The sequence below is a fragment of the Seriola lalandi genome, unplaced genomic scaffold, assembly GCF_002814215.2.
Source record: "Seriola lalandi dorsalis isolate HSWRI2012SDOR001 ecotype SW California unplaced genomic scaffold, Sedor1 jcf7180002054883, whole genome shotgun sequence".
Classification (NCBI taxonomy): Eukaryota; Metazoa; Chordata; class Actinopteri; order Carangiformes; family Carangidae; genus Seriola; species Seriola lalandi.
In genome coordinates, this window is record NW_019525658.1 from 4,813,314 (window position 1) to 4,829,561 (window position 16,248).

At 39.6% G+C, this 16,248-nt stretch overlaps 3 protein-coding genes across 3 annotated transcripts; 1 reads left to right on the top strand and 2 right to left on the bottom strand.

Moving 5' to 3' along the window:
- Positions 1 to 344: 344 nt before the first annotated feature.
- On the bottom strand, positions 345 to 2,145 carry LOC111648046 (uncharacterized). The gene is made up of 5 exons (XM_023397797.2): positions 1,922 to 2,145; positions 1,809 to 1,840; positions 1,200 to 1,330; positions 892 to 1,018; positions 345 to 819 (listed from the first exon to the last, which is right to left on the bottom strand). The coding sequence occupies exons 1-5, from the start codon at positions 1,999 to 2,001 to the stop codon at positions 647 to 649; spliced, it is 543 nt and encodes a 180-aa protein (XP_023253565.2). The 5' UTR covers positions 2,002 to 2,145; the 3' UTR covers positions 345 to 646.
- An 82-nt stretch (positions 2,146 to 2,227) lies between these two features.
- LOC111648016 (ubiquitin-conjugating enzyme E2 G1-like) lies at positions 2,228 to 8,051 on the bottom strand. Its single transcript, XM_023397757.2, has 6 exons — positions 7,887 to 8,051; positions 5,030 to 5,132; positions 4,831 to 4,928; positions 4,498 to 4,676; positions 4,268 to 4,375; positions 2,228 to 4,167 (listed from the first exon to the last, which is right to left on the bottom strand). Exons 1-5 carry the CDS (start codon positions 7,927 to 7,929, stop codon positions 4,289 to 4,291), a joined length of 510 nt encoding a protein of 169 aa, XP_023253525.1. The 5' UTR covers positions 7,930 to 8,051; the 3' UTR covers positions 2,228 to 4,167; positions 4,268 to 4,288.
- A 1,007-nt stretch (positions 8,052 to 9,058) lies between these two features.
- On the top strand, positions 9,059 to 16,235 carry anapc7 (anaphase promoting complex subunit 7). Its single transcript, XM_023397782.2, has 11 exons — positions 9,059 to 9,260; positions 10,012 to 10,198; positions 10,617 to 10,736; positions 11,202 to 11,313; positions 12,073 to 12,226; positions 12,350 to 12,492; positions 12,692 to 12,809; positions 14,105 to 14,301; positions 14,401 to 14,625; positions 14,741 to 14,891; positions 15,013 to 16,235. The coding sequence occupies exons 1-11, from the start codon at positions 9,160 to 9,162 to the stop codon at positions 15,200 to 15,202; spliced, it is 1,698 nt and encodes a 565-aa protein (XP_023253550.1). The 5' UTR covers positions 9,059 to 9,159; the 3' UTR covers positions 15,203 to 16,235.
- The last annotated feature ends 13 nt before the right edge of the window (positions 16,236 to 16,248 follow it).

Below are 16,248 nucleotides of genomic sequence, written 5' to 3' on the forward strand. Positions count from 1 at the left end.
CTGGACAAATGTTAAGAGTCACAGTAAAAATAATATGACTAAGTTATTAAAATAACCAATGACCATGTAAAGCTAATAAAAATAAAATAATAAAATACATTTTGGAAAGGATATCATTCAGGACCGTTATGTTACATTGTCAGTTATAAATTAAAAGAAATAAATAAACAAATAAATTTTGATTCCAACTAGCACTCCTCAAATGAAAAAATTCATATTCTGTAACAAGTGGTATAATATATGATATTTGATGAAGCTCAAATAAAAGTACAATATTCATAAAATATTCATATATAAAATAATTCTGTAAATTCTGGCTCACAGGACTCAGGGACAACAGAATATCCAATATTCCAATCCAGTATTTATTATTATATCGTGGATAATAACATGATTAAAGATACAAGAACACTTCATGACAACTACACACCCAACAAACAGAACTAGAACTGTAAATGTAGTAGTGCTTCTAATATGTGTATGTGTTTGTGTAAAACTGACTGCAAGCTGTTCTTGGTTAGAGACATTAAAAGTCAGATTTGAAAAACTGCAACGAAACAAGTATTAATACAAAGATAGACATAAACACTCTCTCTGAGGTCACTGAAGCCTTCATAACAGTAAAACCCTTTGCTATCATATCTTGTCATCTGTTGACTATTTTAGGAAGGATGACATCAGAAGTCGCTGTGCTGCTGCCTTTCCTCTGCCCTTGAGGCTTTGCCCTTGCCTCCACAGCCTTCCCAGCATCCTTTGTGAACATGCGATTTTCTCTCTGTTGATGATCCCCATACCTCCTTCTGCAGGCGGGATTCTGACCTGGGAGACAAAACACAATGTGAGACAGATAGTGGAGGTCAAAGTTAATGTTTGAGACATTGAGATACACACCTGATTGGACACATGTGTGCAGCACATTGAGATAGTGCTGCTTCATCTGTCGCCTCATGTGCTCTGTGCTGTAGACATTTGCTATGCTGCAAAGGTAGCGTCTCTGTCCAGCTGTAAGAGCGGGGTGCTGAGATAGAGACAAGAACTGATGTGATTGTACATGGCAGAACGACAATAACCTTGTTACATATGAGAAATATAACTATCATAATCACAATGATGTCATTCCAACCATCTTAAAACCTTTCACACTAAAAATAACATAAAGAAAACTAACTTGAGCATCTGTTCCAGCTTCATGTGGTTACCTGTAAGAAGGGTGCAGACATCATAGATTTGGGGATGTGTATTGTCTTCATGTGCTGGCTGCCTGCAGACACATTCATGTGTGTTCCTCTGCACATCTTCCTCACCTGCTGACCAGGTAAACACTCAAGGCCTGCCAAAGGCAACATGCAACATATAACATCTCATTTCTGACAATTTAGATAATCTGCGATAACTGTCTTTATTGGAAATGATTTAATTCCGGTGTATCACAGCACACATTACTGAACTTGTTGCTAAATATATTGGTAAAACTAAATATATATATATATATATATATATATATATAAGTAGTGTTTAGGGTATTTAACCTTTACTTGAGCATTTTTATTTTATGCTACTTTACACTTATACTCCATGCACATTTGATTGAAGTTCACTGAAGTTAAAGATGAGAATACTAATTTCAACACTGGAAATGACATGAAAAGGCCATTATAGTGAGAACAGGAGGTTTAGTTCAGTCATCAAAGAGAAAAACACTTGCAGTTGTTGATGTGTTCACGTTCAAATCAACCACTTATGTAATTCAAGAATGAAAACAACAGGTTTATTCATACTTCTAGTCATTTAAAAGAAAATTGACTCACCATCTGTGCATCTCTTGTTAGACTCTACAGACCTAAAAATCAAGAATTCTCCATTTGGAAAATTAATAAATAAATCCATCGATTACATCCATTAGTTCTCAGGTTGTTCTTACCTCATTAAGATGTGACCACTTCCATTTTTTAACAGGTTGTCTTTTTTCAGGTGCTCGACAAATGTAACCCGCTTTCTCATTGTTACGTAAAATCACAATATTTCCTGTCGGTATGTCAGAGAGGTTGCTAGTGCCTTGATCAGTTCAGCATGTTGCAGCCAGCAGAGCCTATTAGTGAGAAATGAAGCCAGCCCTGAAATCTGACACCATTCCCAGGGCTCCAATTACAGAATAGAGGTCTAATATACTTGAACCCTGAGCGTGTTCTCATCTAAAATTTAAAACACAAACAAAATTACAAGCCACTCTGTTTACACACTTTATTGAGCATCATGTCCAATATACATTGCATTGACACAAAATGAAAAAAAAAAAAACCCAAAACAAATAATGGCGTTAGGGTGGATTACCTGGACACACCATTTTCAGAGCGTATTGCTTAATGACATTTCAAACGCACCGAATCTGTGCAAATACAGTGAACACCGGTCAGAGGAGGTCATGGTAGGTTAGAAAATTCTGACTTAAAAAAGGTAATGTCAACAGCAGTTATGTGATCATCAAGTCTACAGAAATCTACTAACTGTACACATCACATTCACCCAGAATGTACTAACAATGGTATCCTATTTAAACATACCCAACTCCTTCAAACCTGATTGCATGCGCCAAAAGATGGTTAGCTTTTTTTTCTCAATGTCAGTCACAGATCAATCATGTATAACATAATTCAAAATAGATGTCTTCATGGCTTAATAGTCAGCAACACCATCAATGAAAGTGAACAAAAGCCAATGGTTTCCAGACTCCACCCAACACGATTGTGTAAATTCTTTAAAAATAAAACCTATTGTGTTCAATCCCCATCACAACACTTATTTATACTTTACTAAGTGGTGAGTTATCTTATTCAAGTCTCTATCAAGAGTTATAGCCCAAATTCAGTGATAGTAAAGGTGATAAATATTATCTAAGAATGCACCAATCAGAACTCAAGATGTTACTCAACAATCTACCCAGAGTCCTCAGTCTAAACCCACGAGTGAATGTGACTTACAAAAATCATCATTTACTCACACATTGATCAAAAGCCAAACGTGCCACAACAAAGAAGGTAAGAACAGCTAGCCTAATTCTACGATGGAGCCCCTAAAATATGCCCATGTTAATAGATTAACAACTCAGACAACCATAAACCTCGTCAAATTTGTACTCCTTTTAAATTGAGGTAAGCTCAGATGCCAGTTAACCAGTACACGTGGAATAATCACAGCTTAGGTTGTTTTCACAGACTTTTTTTTTTTGGTTGTCCATGATTTATAATAACGTTGTGAAAAGACATTAGACTTAAGTGATAATCAATAGACATCTTCACTGACGATGAGGACCACATGTTAAAGGAAAGGGTCAGGAATATTTGAGGTTTATCTTACTGATTGCTGATCGAGACCCTAATAAAGTTTGATCCTGAGAAGTTGGCACGAACCTTCTCTTAGCATTAGCTACGCTTGTGCAAGTCATTATGTTAGAAAACAGTAACTCTAAAATCACTGAGTAAGCCATTCCATTTAAACATCCACGGCTGGCAATGACAGATAACAGAGCTGTTTGAGTGGATCATGCAGGTTTGAGAGTCATGGTTTTATACCTCTCAGACATACACTAGCATAAGAAGAAAACGCTAACAGGAGGCTGTTTCTCAGAAAAATAGACTAAGAAAGTTCTTTAAAAGTTCTCAACCTGTCCCTCTAAACAACAAGCAAACTGTGAGGAAGTGAAGCCAACGAAAGGCAACAGTGATTTAATGACAGTGTTGAAAATAATCGCATCTATTGACAGAGGTTTGCTGGGCCGACATTAATCTGGTGGTAAGTGTGCAGCAGGGAGGACGAGTGATGACCTAATGATAACGGGCTTTCTTTTGTTTTACACAATCTTGACCACTAAATTGCATAAGAAACCTGGTATAAAGTAGAAACTGTTCAGCAGCAGATAAAAAAGCAAGTTAATTTACAGTAGTGACATATCTTACATCATTAATTTTTCAAAATAAATAAAATTAAATATACAATTCCAGGTAGGAAACAGGTTAATTTCGCTGGTAGGGTTCTCAAATTGGCTCATCTTGCGGAAAATGACAACCGTTCAAAGAAACGTGGCTGAAGCCAACCAGTTCCTCTGACTGGCAAAACAAGGGGTGCAAAAGCCTTTTAGTGAAATTTTCCCTCTGAAGGCATTTCCTTTAACTGAAAAAAACAAAACACAGAGACAATCATCTTAATTACTGTTACTTCCAAGAGCAAGGTTTCACATGTGCGTCTTAGCTGACACAAGTCAATTACTTACCCTGGAATTTACAATTGACTCCTAATCAAATGCCATCTCTTGACTTTTTCTTACACAGCGAGCCACCTTCCTCTTGAATTCACCGTTAGGATCCTCCCTCCACTCTTTCTGTGGGAGCAACATCAGACTTTTTTACTGACACGTCGTCACTTTTTCCTGAACTGCCAAGATTACAAGAATGAAAAAGGGATTTCTAGAGTCAGGGGAATGGAATAAGTAATGTAACTCACCGCAGCATCCACATTAGCTGGCGAATCACTGTTGGGGTCTGCCAGCATGGAGATAACGCTAATCATGATTGTCTCTACTGTGTGGATCGGGAGCCAGCGCTCCTCAGGCTTTTCATAACCAAACTTATCTTCTCCTGGCTCGTGCAGAATTGAGATGCAAACGTCCCCGTTCTTTGCAACTGTGAAGAATTGGAACATGAATTTCACAACCAACATAATTTGAAGATGGTTTTCAACAGTAGTATTGAAACATCCATTTACATGCCCAGACAAAGTGATCGCAATGTAGATTTGAAGTAAACAAACATCAAAGAGTGAGCTGAAAGTGTTTACCATTTGGGTGCCAGATTTCAGTGATGAACTTCATCTTTGGAGGCCGTAGTGGATAATCATAGGGAAAGGTTAGGTATGCTTTGAAAAACCCTCCTTCACTGCAATTGAGACAAGAAACAGAGCAAATGAGAAATTATGACATTAAATAACTAAAAGGAGATATTTAAATAAATAATATCAATATATTTTTCTCACTTACAAAAGGGTATCTTGTGGACCTATGATCACAACTTCCCATTTGTATATGTCATCATCATCTATCAGACCAGCTGAAAAGCCCTCCACAGGATTCTTGTTGAGCTCTGGCAAAAGAGGAATACAGCGTCTTTTAATACATCCATTCATCGATCCATCCATTAGCTGGACCTGCTTATCCTTGAGGGTTGCACTGGTCACACTGGGTGAGAGGCAGATTACACCCTGGACACACCACCAGTCAATCACACCCTCCACACAGAGAGGCCCCCGCTGGCAGGCAGGTTCGACCCAGAACCTTCTTACTGTCAGGCGACAGTGCAAACCACTGTCCCACAGTGCTGCCCACTCTTTTTAATACAATGAACAGGAAATGACACAGAATGATGGTAGACATATCTACATGTGTGACCAAGTAAGTAGTTTGGTAAGAGTTTACAGGTTATGTATGGGAGAAGACGACATCCAAAGTTGCTTCTTGTTATGTTCACATTCAAGCATAGACAAAAAGAGGACAGTGAGTGAAGTGGTGGCAGCAAATAATCTACCAAGCCAATTGGTAAATTAACAAATGAATTTCACAAATTAGCACACACAATATTCCATTGCAGCCAGTTTACAGAGGGTGTTAAAAAAAACATTTTTTACAGTTATCCTGGATTTGGTGAATGTCAGAAAAATGCTTTGAAACCAAAACTCCTTTGCTTGGCAAAGAGCGTGTTATGAAATGTAAACACACAATTGGGATTTGATCTCATTTTAAAATAGGCCACAACCACACAACACCAGTAAAGAGTAGCTCCTGCACTGTAACCACTAGCAGAGGATCATGAAAACGCAGCGCAGCTATAATGATGGAGGTATTGGTAAATATGAAGTGGATGTTTTTCTTTCTTGTTAACTGCTGATGATACAAACTCTACTGTGGAGAAGCCTCTTGAAATGTTGAGTTCACAGCAAATTAATGACAGAAAGTAGAATCAGTAGTACGGGCTGTATTAGCCTCACTGATATGGGCTTCTGACTAGCAGCCCACCATAAATCTTCTGTATTTAAAATAGGTGCCTCAAAACAATTTCCAGCACTACTATTTACTGATGTGTTTAAAGCAATCCTCTAGTATATCTTTTGTTTAGGAGATTTACCATTGAGCTGTGTTTAAGAATAGATAAGCATTCAGTTTGAGTTTCAGTGTTTGGTATCATGTCATAATATTTAGTGAAATGACATGTTAAAAAGATAACTCACTTCGTCACTTTGTAGAAGAATAAGTAATAGTCTGACAAGTTAATTCCGTGCATATTAAGTTTGGCTAATGTTTACCGAATCAAATCATCATGGTTTCCAAAATAATTACTGTTGAAGTGAATCACCAACCTGAAGAACTGCATTGATTCAACCACAGTGATTCACATTCCCACACACAAAAAAACCAACATTAGCATGTTGTACAATCAGTGCAATATGTTAATCAGTCATAGAGATTATTGGCCTGTCTATTTTTTAAAGCAGTGGATGCAGTGGTAGAGGGTTGCTATCATTTCAGCACTATTAGGAAAACCCTGAATCCTGTCCACATTCAGTGGTTACAAACTACAGTAACTTAAAACAGTAGGTCTAACTTTATCAAAACAGACCAGTTTGACTATAGTGCACATATGGGCTAAAATATGACTGCAATCTTTATAGGCTTATATGTTGTTTGGACTGTTGACCCTCATAATATTGTGATATAGGTCAGATATGTTTTCCTAATCTTGTAGGCTGCATTAGTTTCTTACCTTATTTGACTTTTGCTCTTATATTAAAAATTACTAAGCTTATTTTCTCAGAGACCACCGTCTCCTTGTTAAAATTAATTATTGTATAACCCCACCATAGTTAAAAACAGAATATATGCGCATCATCCATATGAAGGTGCTGAGTCAAACACTGTAATGAATTTAGCATTAGCTGCTATAATGAGTGCCAGCAACATTCATGCTGTTTTTTGTATCGTCAAAAAAATGTGATATATTCTAAATAAAAAAAAAAAGAAAAAGAAACAAATCTGTTTATAAAATAGCCCATTCATTTATGTAGCTGACTCGGGAGACAGGCATCCAGACGCTGAACCGGACTGTCAGTGAGCTGCAGACCAAACAGGGTATTGGTATCTCAGTGTCCAGGTCCATGTGTCTGGCATTAAAAACAAAAGACACACCACTGCGACCACCAGTAATAATAATAGTGAAAATTCTCAAAATGAGGCAACAGGAGAAAAAATACGAGTTTGTATGTTGAGGGCTTCAACACTGAGATGCGCATTCTGAAAAGCCGCTACAACTAAGCAGCGTTACAGTCTGAGCCCGATTTGACATCACAAACACCAGATATTATCTTATATAGCTAGGCGGTGAGTTTGTAATTTTAATCAGTTACTACTGATATAGTCGCATATTTGTCTATGAAAGGTTCAGATTTTATGCTGCTATCATTAGCAAAGCTAAAGTCTTCAGAGCAGATGAGTCCCTGGATTGATTATTCCTTTGTTCCGTCAGCTAACTAATGTCGAACTTGCTAGCCCGCTAGCAAGGTTGGCGATGCGATTCATTTGATGGTTCAGATATAATGTTATTTGAGCCACGTATACCTAGATATATATATCTTTATTTCTCATCAGAGATTAGCGAATCACAGCAGCTTAGCCACACACTGGACTGCAGTGATAAAGGAACCCATTATGTTGCTTGGTTAGCTTTCTGAGCTTACTCCTATGGCGTAAACATAGCTTTGCGTAGCTAAAAAAAAGCTAACGTTAGCTGCTAGGTAGGTGGCCATTATATAGACAATATTGGCTTTCAATGCTGTATTCATATTACCTGCCAGTTGTTTTCGAAGAAGTAATGCTGATTGTTCGGTCATGGTACGCGGACGTAATTGAAAAACACTTTGTGTCGACAAATACTTTCCGAAAAATAGGTAAAGCTGGAGTCGAGAAGAGATGTTGTACTGCCTGCTGCTGCTTTCCCTCTGTGTTTTGACACAAGGTTCAGCTGCTGGCTTTAGCTGTGCGCATGCGCGTCTGCAGTCGCCTGTGTGTGTGTGTGTGTGTGTGTGTGTCTGTCTGTCTGTGTGTGTGTGTGTGTGCGTGCGCGCGTGCGTGTGTGTGCGTGTATCTTTAGGGAAACGTTTCTTGAGAAATCAACAGGCAGTAAAAAGGCAAACATTGTGTCCAGTCTCCTTAACTAACACTGACCTGATTTATGAGTGATATGTAATCAACTACTTTTCAATGCCATTAGTACCCAGACAACCAGGTTATGATTCCACCTGAGACACCCAGTACTGTGCTGTATGTCTCAAGCCTCAGCAAAGGGATCATCTGACATCAATGCTTTGTTGTCTCTTCTTCCCTGACTACCTTATGTTTATGATAATGGTACTAACTTAATGGTTCACTGTTTGTTGTTTGCTTTATGGTGTTTTATTGTGGTTTGGTCTGTACAAATGTATGACCTTATGACCTCATCTGTTTTATTATCTCATACAAACAGATTTGAGTAAACCAGTTCTTCCCAAATCATCTTGTATGAGTTTATAAAATTGTAAAAAAGTAAACCCAAAGGAGATCATTGCAACTCTTTTTTCTTTTTTTAAGTATTGTGTTTATGCCATGAGTTTTGATAATGCAAGTTTGAAGAAGTAATTTAATAAAAAATTTGTTGCGTGTTTTCGTTTAATAGTTGTTGGCCAATTTTTTAGCTTTGCTGCAGCAAACAATAGAAGATGGCTTCCAGACTATCGGAAATGTGAGTTTCAACGTCCTACCTTGAAGCCTTGAGAAGACGAATAAAAAGTTTTTTTCTTGTCCGTGAAATATAACTTTTGATTTATTCTTCATTAAATTAAAATACACTAAGTAAAAACCGACATTGTTAGCCAAAGTCACAGGTTCCCCGAAGATGTCGTATTTACGAGCATCGTTGTTGAAAGTACGAGGTTGTGAAGTGCACCTCAAGGCAGCACTATGCGGAAGGAAGGGTGTTCGGCGCCATATTTAATACATCAGAAGCTAGGTAGCCTTAGCTGTTTACAAGCCCAAACTTTTAACTTCCAACGGAAACCTAAAGCAAGCCCTCAACTCAACTGAAAATGAATGTAATAGATCATGTACGGGACATGGCTGCCGCTGGCCTCCACTCCAATGTCCGGATATTGAGCAGTTTGTTGCTGACGATGAGTAATAACAATCCGTAAGTAATGTCAGATCGGGGTCCGTCTATTTCCTGAAGAGTTATTTCCTACACCAGCATTTTTGTTGTCAGTCTGTGACAGTCAATAATAACTAACATTAATAATTGTAACCGTAAAGCAGAACAGATGCCTGGCCCATGTAATGACATTAGTGAGATTTTTTATTTATATTACTGAGCGGACAAAGTGTACGTTCGTTTCCAAGAAATAGTCATATCTCGAGTCTCTTGTTCAATGGTACCCGATATTAGCTGACAGCTTGAATTATTGTGAATTTAACCGATCAGCGAATATTGCATAGGAGGAAATGACACATATCGGTGATTATTTGCTTTGTGACGGCTTTGTAGTGTGATTGATTTAAAACCAGTGGTTATGTAACGTTTTTACTGTCAGTGTTTTTGTTCCGGCACAGCATAACATCCGTAGGCAATAGCTGAAGCAGGATGCTCCTTGTCTTTATACAAACTTCATGGATTACTTTTTACACTTCTATGCTTTTGATCAATTGACACTCTCTCTGCTGCTAATATGGTTTGTATTGAGAATATGCGTCATTAATGTAGCTGGTTTTATATGTTTTTATGAGGCTGTTTCTATTCTGTTTCTTTTATATTCTGTTTCTCTACGACCATTAAATTCTATGTGCTATTAGCATTTCTGACATGTTACATTGTGATGTGTTCAACTGAAAGACAATTTTCTACGTTGATTTTTATAACTTTACTATTTGTATCGTTTTGACTTTAGAGAGCTGTTCTCACCGGCCCAGAAGTACCAGTTGTTGGTTTACCACGCTGATGCCATATTTCATGATAAGGAATATCGTAATGCTGCCTGCAAATACAGCATGGCACTGCAACAGAAGAAGGTGCTGAGCAAAACATCTAAAGTTCGTACATCTACTGGTGGAGCAGCATCTAACATCCAGGCACAGGTGTGTTTTATAAAAGTTAGCATTTTTCCGCTTAAGATTGATGCACCTCAGTGTGTGTCCTTGCAGATTCTCACACACTGCAGGATGCAGTTATTGTAGAAATATTTGTTTCCATTTGGTGTTTTGATAATAGCATTATACAATATTTTGGCCCTTGAAGGACAAGAAACAAGAAAATTTTGATGTAAAAATTTTGAGACAGGTTGCTTTTCCCCTGCCCATCATTTACTGTGTTTTAAAGGATAAAATGTGTGGTTTAAAAGTTAGGACATTTCTCTTCCAACGTGTCTTCTGTACTGCAAGTTAGTCTCCACATTTAGATGTCATGTGCTGCCATTGTTGACAAAATCCATACCACTGACTGGTCAAGAAGTGTGAATGTTAATAGAAATATGTACAATTACACCGAATCTTTCAGAGTTTGCCATCAGAAATTGAGGTTAAGTACAAGATAGCTGAATGCTACACCATCTTGAAACTGGACAAAGATGCCATTGCAGTGCTTGATGGGATTCCATCCAGACAGAGGACTCCAAAGGTAGGCTGCTGCTATTATAGTTATTGTAATTGACCGTTTTCATGCTTCATGTGCCTTTTTTAATACAGACCAATCAAAGTAAGTCCATGTCTTTATCTCCATGTGCACTGATGTACACAAAGCTTTCTCTGCATTAGACTGCTGGTAATTTATAGCATCAAACAATCTATTGAAGAATGGATGCACCTACAAGCTTTGAGGTCAAAATAATGAAGCAGTAATCAGCTACTATTTTATTGTTGTAAAAATAAAAGCCACAAGGGCAGTAAGAGTATGTGATAGACTTTCCTGCTGTTCTTTGATAAATGCTGCTTAACTGTGGCAAATAATTAGAAGTAGTGTCATGATCATAATATGAAGCAAAACAATAATTTATCATTTTGCATTTCATCTGCAGAGTTTTAGTCCAGTAGCTTGTGTAGAGTCCAGTGATAAAATTGACGTTTCTGTTCTTTCTTGTCTTAGATCAACATGATGTTAGCTAACCTGTACAGGAAGGCCGGTCAGGAGCGTTCTGCTGTGACAAGCTACAAAGAGGTTCTCAGACAGTGTCCCCTCGCCCTGGATGCAATCATTGGTATGCATGGTTACGTGCTGAGTCACTTAAGTCTGTCTGCTGTCTTTACATGTCTAGATTCTTAAATGTGTCGTACCAGTGCAGTACCTGTTCAGAATGTGCCTGTTGGTAGCAGCTGATTGCTTGGGCTGCATTGGTCAAGTCTATGCATGTAAAATGACCCGTGACAGAATGAATGTATGGAGGTACAGAGCCCCCTTGGGGCTGGTCGGAAAAGAAAATCCATGTGTAAACGTGTTGGCTCTGGGTTTACAAATCTGTGCGCTCAGTTCATAAGCCATGCTCCTGGATTCATAGTCTGGCCCTCAGATTTGTAAATTGTGGTTCTTGGAACTATGTGTTCAAATGACTTTGTTTGCGAGTGAAAAGTAAGTAAATGCAACGTTACACAACAGAAGAGGTGAAACGTCCAATGCACGACACAGTATATGATGTGGTAGAGTTCTACCTCTCTTAAGATCATGGCATGTGTGTGGTGTAAATTGTCTGGGTGCTGCACTGCCCCTCATATTCTGTTTGCACCCTTTTCTTCACATCAAGTAAAATGTAGAAAAGCAACGTTTGAAGCTTTTCGAGAACCGCTCAGCCAAAAAATGTCAAAGTCGACACTGCAGTTGTTTGAATGAGCGGTTGTCGAGACAATCAAAGTACAGACAGAGATTCCTCCATTTATAGTTCGATGTGCATTAAACTTCAGGACTGTTTGATAGATCTGTTTGTGAAAAGCGCTCTAAATTAAATTTAGCTTTTTTCCTCCAGGTCTTCTTTCTCTATCAGTCAAAGGAGCTGAAGTGGCATCCATGACTATGGATGTGATCCAGAGTATCCCCAACCTGGACTGGCTCTCTGTTTGGATCAAAGCTTATGCCTTCATACATGCAGGGGACAATCAAAGAGCCATCAACACCATTTGGTGAGGATACTAATTACTAATACAGACTAACAAATTTTTCATACCAAGTGACTGAATGTGCCTCTTAACGCAACAGTCTATTAATTTGATGTATGTCTCCGTCCCTCTCTCATCCTGTCTCAGCTCTCTGGAGAAGAAGTCTCTCCTGCGGGACAACGTGGACCTCCTGGTGAGCCTGGCAGATGTCTACTTCAGGGCAGGGGACACCAAAAACGCCATCCTCAAATTTGAACAAGCCCAGATGCTGGACCCATATCTCATCAAAGGTCTGCTGCTAGTATCAGGCACAAACTGTGAAAATGAAGTTTAATTCAGTTGAATTCTTATTTTACCTTCACGTTTTCATTGACAGTCAGTGTCAGTGTTTACATCTGATATACATTAGTCTAAATGACCCCTAAACAAGACACGGAAACATGGGACTTTCTGTTGTCTCGGTAACATATCTTTTGCTTGCACCTGCAGGGATGGATGTTTACGGCTACCTGATGGCCCGTGAGGGACACCTGGAGGACGTCGAGGTGTTGGGAGGACGATTATTTAATATTTCAGACCAGCATGCTGAACCTTGGGTGATCTCTGGGTGAGTCTTCATAGAAAAAATTCTGCTATGTGAACAGGGTCCCCGCGGGTCCTTAAAAAGTCTTAAATTAAAATCTGGGTAATTAAGATCTTAAATTGTCTCAAATTTACCATAAATTTGCTGTAGGTATTAAATTTCCAGACGGTGCGTTTAATGCCGATGGGAAAGCTCAGTGGACGACCGTAAAACATAGTGTGTATTTGTGTAACTTAGTACAAATACCGTCGTAAATGAGAGACTCCACGATTAATAGCCGTTTTACGGTACGTCAGCGACAGACTGACGTCGGCCTGCGTGTAGCCAGTACGCGCGGTGGTTGTCAAAGTGCGGTTCGAAAAGCAAAGATGGGAAAGTGCAAATTCAATTACAGATGGATGGAGGAGGATTCATTTAGGAAGTGGTTGGCCCCCGCTGAAAATAACAATAAGGCAACGTGCAAACTTTTTAAAAAGACTGTTTCCTTAGGGACCACGGGTCTCAAAGCAGTTGAGGCGCATATGAGAGGAGTGAAGCACCAGCGGTACGCGGCGGCAGCGGGGCCGCAGCGGGGCCGCAGCTGGGCGGCAGCGGGGCCGCAGCGGGGCCAGGCTAATCCCTGCGTTGTTCGGAGCACGAGCTAAAGATGCAAATTCAGACGCCACCTCTCAGTCGGCTTTGAAAAGCTTCATTTCACCACCAGAGACCCAAAAGGCAGAGGTACTGTGGGTTCTCCACACTGTGATGAGGCATAATTCATTTAAATCTAATGAGGAAAAAGTGGCGTCTTTGCTGCCATGTTCCCCGATTCCCAGCTCGCAAAGTCATTCACCTGTGGTGAGAATAAAACGGCGTATCTTGCCAAATATGGCATAGCCTCATTCATCAAGAAGATGATAACATTGGTCTTGTTTTTCAAACAGTTATGTCAATGATTTTCAATATTTTGGCTTTGGAGAGGCTGTTTTGAGGAGTTTGATTATTGAAGTTATTTACAATGGAGACTGCTTTAAGTGTTATTTGTATTATTCTGTCCTTATTTGGAAAATGATTGTTGGCTCTGTTCTGTGTCACAATGGAAAGGAAAAGAAATTGAAAAAATACAACTGTTAGCTTTGATTGTGTTTAAAATAAAATAAATGTGAGTATTTTCTACCAAAGAAATTGTTATGAAATTTTTTAGTCTTAAATTTTATTTGGTGAGGTCTTAAAAAGTCTTAAAAAGCATTAAATTTGACTCTTAAAATGCAAGAACCCTGGTGAAATATTATCATCTTGTTAAGTTTTTGTGATCCTTTGAATTTGTGTCTGTCGTTCAGCTGTCACAGCTTTTATAGCAAGCGTTACTCCAGAGCCCTCTACCTGGGAGCCAAGGCCATCCAGCTGAACAGCAACAGTGTGCAGGCTCTCCTCCTGAAGGGGGCAGCATTGAGGAACATGGGTCGTGTTCAAGAAGCCATCATCCATTTCAGAGAGGCCATGCGTTTGGCACCCTGCCGACTCGACTGCTATGAAGGCATGTTTGTTTGTTTGTTTGTTTGTTTTTTTCTCAAATATGTCCTTCAAGCAGTGCATTTCTGTTCTGCTTGCACTGACTTTACTGTCTCATTTCCAGGTCTGATCGACTGTTACTTGGCATCCAATGGGATTCGAGAGGCTATGGGAATGGCGAATAACATCTATAAGACTCTGGGGGCCAATGCACAGACTCTGACCATCCTTGCCACTGTGTGCCTGGAAGATCCTGTGACTCAGGAGAAAGCCAAGACCCTGCTGGACAAAGCACTGGCCCAGAGGCCTGACTACACCAAGGCTGTGGTCAAAAAGGCTGAACTGCTGAGTACGTACAACACATAGATCTGCTGATGCATCTGCACCACCGTTATACTCATTTGAATGTAGAGGTGGAAATTAAGTGGTTTTTTGTTTTGTTTTGTTTTGTTTTTTTTGTGAAGGTCGGGAACAGAAATATGAAGAAGGGATTGCTCTTCTCCGGAATGCCCTGGCCAATCAGAGTGATTGTGTCCTGCACAGAATGCTGGGAGATTTTCTGGTGGCTGTCAATGATTACCAAGAAGCCATGGATCAATACAGCATAGCATTAAGGTAATGATTGACATTTAGTTTTACTTCTAATATTTCTTGAAGAAAATGTTGTTTTAAAAGTGTATTTTTGGATCAGATTTTTTTAACTGTCCGTCTGCGTTTCTATCTTTTCCTTCCTAAGCCTGGATCCCAATGACCAGAAGTCTTTAGAAGGCATGCAGAAGATGGAGAAGGAGGAGAGTCCAACAGACGCCACGGTGGAGCTGGACGGTGACGACATGGAGGGCAGCGGAGAGGACGGAGACCTGGAGGGCAGCGACAGTGAAGCCGCGCAGTGGGCCGATCAGGAACAGTGGTTTGGGATGCAGTGACCCCGGGACACTGAGGGACTCTCGGTCAGTACCACCTTCTAACACGCTGCAGCCTGTGGGAAGCATTCAGCCATCAGGGTGGTCAAACAGAAGAAGGGGCCGTACTGCTCCGCACACCTCACATGATCACAAAGGGTCACACCAAGTGACTGACGATGCCAACTTTAGCGATGATGCAGCTGAGACTGATGCCCTGGTTTGCAGAACAGCTGCAGGAGGACTTCAGTGCAGCTTAGTGCAGAACTCCAGCCATTTTTGACCTGATGTTTTCCCATTATAATGAGTCTTATCAGACACTTCACTGTGGAGCTGTTCAGTACAGAACCAGCAGATACTCAAACCCAGTGTAAATCAAGATGTGTTGTTCAGTAACTTCTTGCTCACACTGTAGTAACGTGTTTGTGACAATGAAGTAATATCTCTGATGCTACTTTTGCTGTTTCTTTGTTTCATCTTTGCTGCCAGTCAGTGCTTCTCTGAATGAATGGACCACTGGTCCGGGTAATGCAACTAAAGTACAACTTCAAAGTGAATATAGTTGCTATAAAGTGTATCAATAAAGACCCGCTTTGGAGTGTTTCCAGGCAACTGGTGTGATGGGAAAATTTTGTTTAGGCCACAAATGGCTGGGGTTGTCCATGGCGTGTGTTGGAGAAGGGACTGGCAGAGATTTTTAATTTGTGTTTTGTTTGAGCCTGACACTCACAGAGGAAGTTTTCCACAGAGGAAGCAAAGTGTTAACATCAAAGTATCACAACTTTGTCTCTGGCAGGTAAACAGGTCTGTAATAAAGTGGCCGCGTACCATTTATCTGCTGCTCTTTTAAATGTAACTTTTTTTTCAGTTTTGTGTCATGTACATGTGTTATGTTTGTTGTTTCTTGAGTCTGCCTTTCTGTATCAAAATATAACTCAATGATTTGCTCATTTTTAAGTTGAAGTGTTACATAACCATTTCAGGACAAATGTTTATAGTATTTTGTACATATTTTTAAAATGTAAATTAAAACTATTAAACACTCACTTGACTTGAATGTCGTTGTCCTG

Bases quoted from the DNA above. Each gene is read 5' to 3' on its own strand.
- LOC111648046 (XM_023397797.2), bottom strand. From the start codon at position 2,001: ATGAGAAAGCGGGTTACATTTGTCGAGCACCTGAAAAAAGACAACCTG. The intron at 1,841-1,921 runs GTAAGAACAACC...CTTGATTTTTAG, and splicing joins AGTGGTCACATCTTAATGAG to GTCTGTAGAGTCTAACAAGA. The intron at 1,019-1,199 runs GTAACCACATGA...TCTCTATCTCAG, and splicing joins TGTCTGCACCCTTCTTACAG to CACCCCGCTCTTACAGCTGG.
- LOC111648016 (XM_023397757.2), bottom strand. From the start codon at position 7,929: ATGACCGAACAATCAGCATTACTTCTTCGAAAACAACTGGCAG. The intron at 5,133-7,886 runs GTAATATGAATA...CTCTTTTGCCAG, and splicing joins TCTTCGAAAACAACTGGCAG to AGCTCAACAAGAATCCTGTG. The intron at 4,677-4,830 runs GTAAACACTTTC...AATTCTTCACAG, and splicing joins TGAAATCTGGCACCCAAATG to TTGCAAAGAACGGGGACGTT.
- anapc7 (XM_023397782.2), top strand. From the start codon at position 9,160: ATGAATGTAATAGATCATGTACGGGACATGGCTGCCGCTGGCCTCCAC. The intron at 10,737-11,201 runs GTAGGCTGCTGC...TTCTTGTCTTAG, and splicing joins CCAGACAGAGGACTCCAAAG to ATCAACATGATGTTAGCTAA. The intron at 14,302-14,400 runs GCATGTTTGTTT...TCTCATTTCCAG, and splicing joins CCGACTCGACTGCTATGAAG to GTCTGATCGACTGTTACTTG.